Genomic DNA, 6,415 nt, shown 5'->3' on the forward strand with positions numbered 1-6,415 from the left:
TGACCTGCTAGAAGAACTAAAAAATCTGTCCTGGAATAAGTGCTGCTCGAATGCTTCTTGGAAGTAAGAATGGCCAGACTTTGTCTCACCTACTTTGGTCATGTTTTCAGAAGAGACCATTCCCTGGAGAAAGGATATCATGCTTGGTAAAGTGGAGGGTCAATGTAAGAGGAGTAGGCCTTCAACAAGGTGGACGTGATGCAGTGGGTGCAATGATGGGCTCGGATTTTAACAAGGATGGTGAGGCTGACACAGGACTGGGCAGTGTTTCATTCTGTTGTATGTAAGGTCGCTGTGAGTCAGAGATGACTGTACGGGACCTAACAACTACAATTATAACAATATTAATTCTAAACATGATAATTTCAGAATAAAGTTCATTTTAGGACTTTTTATGGCAACATTTGTTACAATTTTAACTCTAATCAGCCTTCCCCAAGTTGAGCTTTTTCTTAGTTGTTCTTATTTGAAGAAGATTTTTAGGAATTGAAAATGTAGTTCTTTTTACATTATAAATGATGACATGATTTAGCAACTCAAGGGCTCCTGAGATCCTTGTCATAGGGCCTAGACTTAAGCCTAGAGGAAGTTTGGGATGGTAGTTAGATGTCAACGCATGGCTTATCTTTTTTACTATTCTAGCTTTATTTGATTGGGGGAAAGGGGTATAGATTTTTCCATCTTTTCTCTGTTCTCTAGAACTAGAACCCCATCTCCCTCCAACAGTGTTTCGAGGTGAGATTTGGAGTGAAACTCTCAAGTAGTAGAGCTGTGTTGCAAAGAGGAGGAGTGAGAAATCAGAGAAGTCTTTAACTAATGTAGATATAAAGGAACTCTTTATATATGTGGAATTTTTATCATTATTATTTTTGTGTGCTTGGATTTTCATTTTTTTTAAATGATGATTTTATTCTGCTTTAAACTTGTTTGCTAATTTGCAGTATTTAACTACTTATAAAGAGATGTAGTACTTTTAGTCCGAAAGGGTTGTTTGATTTTGAAGTTCAGTATATATTTTGTTTGTTCGATTTGCTTTTGTGTCAAGGAATTAATGGTAGTTCAGCTGTTCCCAGAGCTGCTGTAGGTAATTGGTGTGAGAATCAAATGAAGAACTGAACAAAAAAGCAACTTTTCAGGCCTTGCCCCAGGGTAACTGGTTCGTCTTCTCTAAGATGTGTGGTCCTAAGTCTGTATTTTAAGCAGGCCTCATTTAGTTCATGGTGCACACCCCAATGAGAATAGTTGTGGACTTTCTCCTGAAAGGTATACAGAAACATTTTGCATATTATTTTAAAAGACTTAGACTCTCTGAATTCCAACTGTGAAACCCAGGTAGGTAGAATATGTAAGAGAGTTGGCATTGAGGAATGAAAATCATTTTTAAATACCTAGAATCCAGTTTGGTTTCCTAACTCATTTTTGCTTTTGTTGAATCATTCATACTCTTGTGATAACAATATTAGGAAGAACAGGGAATAAAAGGAAAATTATTTAGTTCTTATTTGATTTTCAAAATATACTTGTTAGTCTCAGTACTATGTAATATCTTGACTTCTGAGTGGCTTGTTTTTTCTTTAAACAATGAAGGTCATCCAATCTTGAAGACTGAAAGAGAAGTGTAACAATTAATTTTCTCTGCATGTTATTACCAGGCTTATCCTGTACTATAACTTCTTTATAAATGTTTATATGAAATATGGTATGAAAAATTTGAGACATTCTTGTTTTAATATATCTTATTAAATACAGTTTTTATATTTTCTTAACTTAGAACTCTGTTTTTAAATAGTGTATTGAAATGTATAGATTTTAAAGGTGTTTTCTATTTGCTGAGTGTAAGAAGTATACTTGTTACAGATTTTAATGTTTATTTAAATAATTATGCTGATAGAAATTTTATTTGATAATGACCTAACACGAATAAATGTGTGTCTATTTTTAATAATGGTTATGTTCTTTACTAAGTTTATTTACATTTTCTATTTAATAACAGTTATATTCCTGTTTTATTTAAATCTAAATGGTATGGACTTTGCTTGTATGCAATCCTTTTTATATTATTATTACTTAATTTACCCCAAACTCTGCTACATTTTGATTGATTTTTATTTTCTATCATCCTTTGCAGTTCAGTTTCACATTGCCCACTTATATGAAACCCAGGTAAGTGTGTTAGATTACCATAATCAAAACAAAAACAAAAATCATGATTTATATCATGCTTTAAGTGAATTCAGAGTATGTACATATAATTTAATGGACTTCTGCTCATTATCTCTTAGTGTACTTTGTTTTATCCTCATTAAATACATTCAAGATCTTGCTTTTTTAAGGAGTCATTACTAGAGAAATGAAAGGATTCGAGGTTCATATTCAATATAGGTATAGTCATCTTTTAAAATCTTGATATTTGTCTTTGTGCTTTAATTTAAATTTCCCAAACAGAGTTCTTTTTATGTACAAAATCAATTAATATGATTTCCTGTTAAACTTAAGTTATCTTAAAGCTAAAATGGCTATTTTAAGATTTCTCTTATCCTTGATTTCTTTTCAGATATTTGTCGGTAGTTATTATTATGCATTATTTTAAGATGGCTTCTTTTGAAATATCTCTTCTGCTGTCACTGTACGAAAGGCATATTAGAGTCACCTTTTGATGCCCCATTACCACTACTTTTCACAGCTGCCATGTTTTAAAAACCTTTTCAGTTTAATTTTAGAGTATTTTATTTTTGTATATGGTAGATTTTGCTTACTTGTGTGATAAAAGATATAGCACATAGAAATTGACTTTTGGAAAATCAAGTTCATTTGTAATTGGTATGAGAATAAAATATACATAATCCTTGTTTTAACCAAAAATGAGTAGTTGAACTTTAAGGATTGCATTTTTATTTTAAGACACAAAATCAATTTAATAACAACTTTTCAGGAAAAATTATATGTGTACATAAGTTTAAAATCTGTTTTGCTGTTTTGGCCCAAATATTATAATTGGGCAAGTAGATCCCATGCACGGTCATATCAAAGAGATGCAAGCTCTTAGTGTACATATCATTATTTATACTGGGATGTAGTCTGATGGTTTGAGATCATTTATACTATTAATTCCCAGACCTAGTTATGTAGCAAAATGGAGTGAGAAACTTGACAAATCAGCCACCATGGGGAGCTTTGAAATATTAGATTTAAATTCCTGGACACCCATCCACCTATATACATACATCCCCTGAACCCACTGAATCAGAATTGATGCACGCTCAGGTTTGGATCCCCTAAATAATCTAGGGATTTTATCTACTTTGAGAATATGCATTTGAGAATTATGCACATGTCTTGTTTCAGAGTCTTTACCTGTCAGTGCTAATCCTCCTGCCTATACCAAAAATCATTTTAGGCTCCAGGGTAGAAGCAGCTACAGAAATTAGCTTCTTCTTCAGTGTAATTTTCACCCTGAAGTCTTAGCTCCTCCTGTTTTCATTACCTTAGGAGCTTTCTTATGCCTTCGAAAGATGATTTCTGAAAACTTTCCAGCTTTTCTTGTTCTAAAGACAGACTGGTAGCTGAAACAGAAGTTTTCTCACCTTTATTTTTAATGAGTGTTTTTGCTGGATATGGAATTCTATTTGATAGTTCCTGTGGTTTTTTTTGTTGTTGTTGTTGTGTTTAATTTTAATTTCATTGTCTTCTAGAAGTTGGCCTATTGGTTATATTAAGTGAAGATAATATGGGGACAAGAGTCCTTCTCCCATTGATTCTTTCATTTGACAAATTTTAATACCCATTTACATAAAATAAAATGAACAAAATTCTGGCAGAGTATATAAGTATTAGATGACAGGAAAGTTATCTATAAGGATATTACAGGATTGAAAATCTACTTAAATGCTCATAAAAGAACTTTCATTTTCAGAAGAAAAGCAAAAAGATCTGCTTACCCACCTGTAGAAAGTTGCTTTTTATTTTTGAACTAATTCATACTAACAACAACCTTATTTTTATATAAGTATTTTAAAAATTAAATTTAAATAGTTCTATGGGGTTTGTGGCTACCACTAGGTAACCAAATAGTTTAAGGGAACATTCTTTCTATAAGAAGAAATATTTCCACTAATGTTTGAAGAAAGAATTTAATAACATTTTGCAACCCTTGATAAAGTATTGGATCTAGGTAATGATTATCAATGTTTGCATATATCACAACAGACAGAAAATCAAATATTGGTAGCTCCTAAGGAAAGACACAACACCACCTATAAAGTATTATAACAAAAAATCAACTTGAATTGCATCAGACCTCGTTTTCTAAGTGTTAGTAAAAGTAGACAGAGCAATATGCTACACAACCACATAGGGATAAACCCCAAAGCCAAACTAAACCTACTGCCATCAAGTTGATTCTTGATTCATAACTACCCTGTAGAATAGAGTAGAACTGCTCTACAGGGTTTCCAAGGCTGTAAATCTTTTAAGGAAGCAGACTTCCTCATCTTTCTCCCATTGAGCCTCTGGTGGGTTGAAAATACTGACCTTTTGATTTGCAGTCCAGTGTTTTTACCACTGTGCTACTAGAGCATGGCAAAATCTGGATTGGAAGTACTCTGTAAGATAAAGAATCCATTTATTCAACAAGTAAATTTTAATAGAGAAAAGAAGAGGATGGTGGTAGAGGGAATCCTATAGATTAAAAGAGGCTTACAAGTTATAACAAGCAAATTTAATTTTTGCATCTTATTTGGATACTAAGTCAAATGAACTGTAAAAATACACATAAGACACAATTGTGATATTTCAATATTGACTAGAGGTTTAATATCAAGTAATTATTACCACATTTTTTTTAGGTATGATAATGGTAATGTTATTATGTTTTTAAATGTGCTGTGTTTTTGAACTACCACTTCTCTGTCAGTTTGTCATAATGTGGTGGCTTCGGTGTTGCTATGAGGCTGGAGGCTATGCCACCAGTATTTTGAGTACCAGCAGGGTCCTACATGGTGGACAGATTTCAGTGGAGCTTGCAAACTAAGATAGGCTATGGAAAAGGACACAGCAACTGGAAATTGGCCACTGAAAACTTTATGAATAGCAGGGAAACATTATCTGATTCAGTGCCAGATGAGCCCTGCAGATTAGAAGGCACCTAAATAGGAATGGGGAAGAGCTGCCTTCTCATTGAGTAAAGTTTTTGGGACCTTCATTTGCTGATGTGGCATGACTCAAAATGGAAAGAAACATCCACAAACATCCATTAATTATCAGAATGTATAAGGTATGAAGTACAAATAGGAAGTTGTCAAAATAAAATGGAAGGCATAAAGATTGATAATGCTAGACATTACTAAGCTGAAATGAACTGTTACTGGCTGTTTTGAATCAGACAATCATATCTTCTGCTCTGCCAGGAATGACAAATTGAACAGGAATTATGTCACATTCATCATGAAAAAGAACATTTGAACATCTCTACTGAAATACATTGTTGTCAATGATAGGATAATATCCATACACATCATAAGGGAGACCAGTTAATATGAGTAGTACAAACGTCCGTACCAACTACTAAATCCAAGGATGAAGAAATTGAAGTATTTTCTTTTTTTAGCCAACTTCTACAGTCTGAAATTGACCAAACATGCAGTCAAGATGCATTGATAATTAATTGTGATTGGAATGTGAAAACTGGAAACAAAGGAGCATCACTAGTTGGAAAATATGGCCATGATGATAGAAATGACAGTGGAAATCACATAATAGAATTTTGCAAGACCAATGACTTATTTGTAACAAATACCAACAATGTAAAGGGCAACTTAAACACATGGACTTTGCTAGGTGGAATACACAAGAATCAAATAGACATCTGTGGAAAGAGACATTGGAGAAGCTCAGTAACATCATTCGGACAAGGCAGGGGCCAACTGTGGAACAGACCATCAGTTGCTTATATGCAAGTTTAAGTTAAAGCTGAAGAAAATTAAGTCTACAGGAGCCAAAATACAGCCTTGAGTATGTTGTGTTGTTGTTAGTTGCCACTTAAATTAGAGATCATCTGAAGTATAGATTTGATGTGTTGGATACCAGTGACTGAAAACCAGACAGTTTGTGGGTTAAAATAAAAAATATCACACATGAAGAAAATAAAAGGTCATTAAAAAGACAGCAAAGGAAGAAAAGAACAAAATGGATGTCAGAAGAGACTCTGAAACTTGCTCTTAAAGAGAATGTAGCTAACATAACCCAGAAACCACAGCAACGGACATATCCAAAGTAAAATGAGCTTACAAGATTGTAAATAGGGAACCAGAGATAGCAATTGGCAAGTGAAGACAACTACAAACAAAAAGAGGGAAAAGACTGTGCAGTCAACAGAAAGTTGAAAGATAGAATGGACTGTTCTAAACTCGGGGATAAA

The 6,415-nt window shown here is 33.4% G+C and overlaps 1 protein-coding gene across 1 annotated transcript in view; it reads left to right on the forward strand.

Moving 5' to 3' along the window:
• Positions 1 to 6,415, forward strand: part of KDM6A (lysine demethylase 6A) — a 245,741-nt gene that overhangs the window by 151,879 nt on the left and 87,447 nt on the right. Inside the window, exon 7 of the mRNA XM_007958238.2 lies at positions 2,129 to 2,163. Within this exon, the coding sequence (XP_007956429.2) occupies positions 2,129 to 2,163 (35 nt within the window). The remainder of the gene's footprint in view (positions 1 to 2,128; positions 2,164 to 6,415) is intronic.

Source organism: Orycteropus afer, unplaced genomic scaffold (genome assembly GCF_000298275.1).
Source record: "Orycteropus afer afer isolate SDZICR_OR568_19922 unplaced genomic scaffold, OryAfe1.0 scaffold00888, whole genome shotgun sequence".
In the NCBI taxonomy this organism is placed as follows: domain Eukaryota; kingdom Metazoa; phylum Chordata; class Mammalia; order Tubulidentata; family Orycteropodidae; genus Orycteropus; species Orycteropus afer.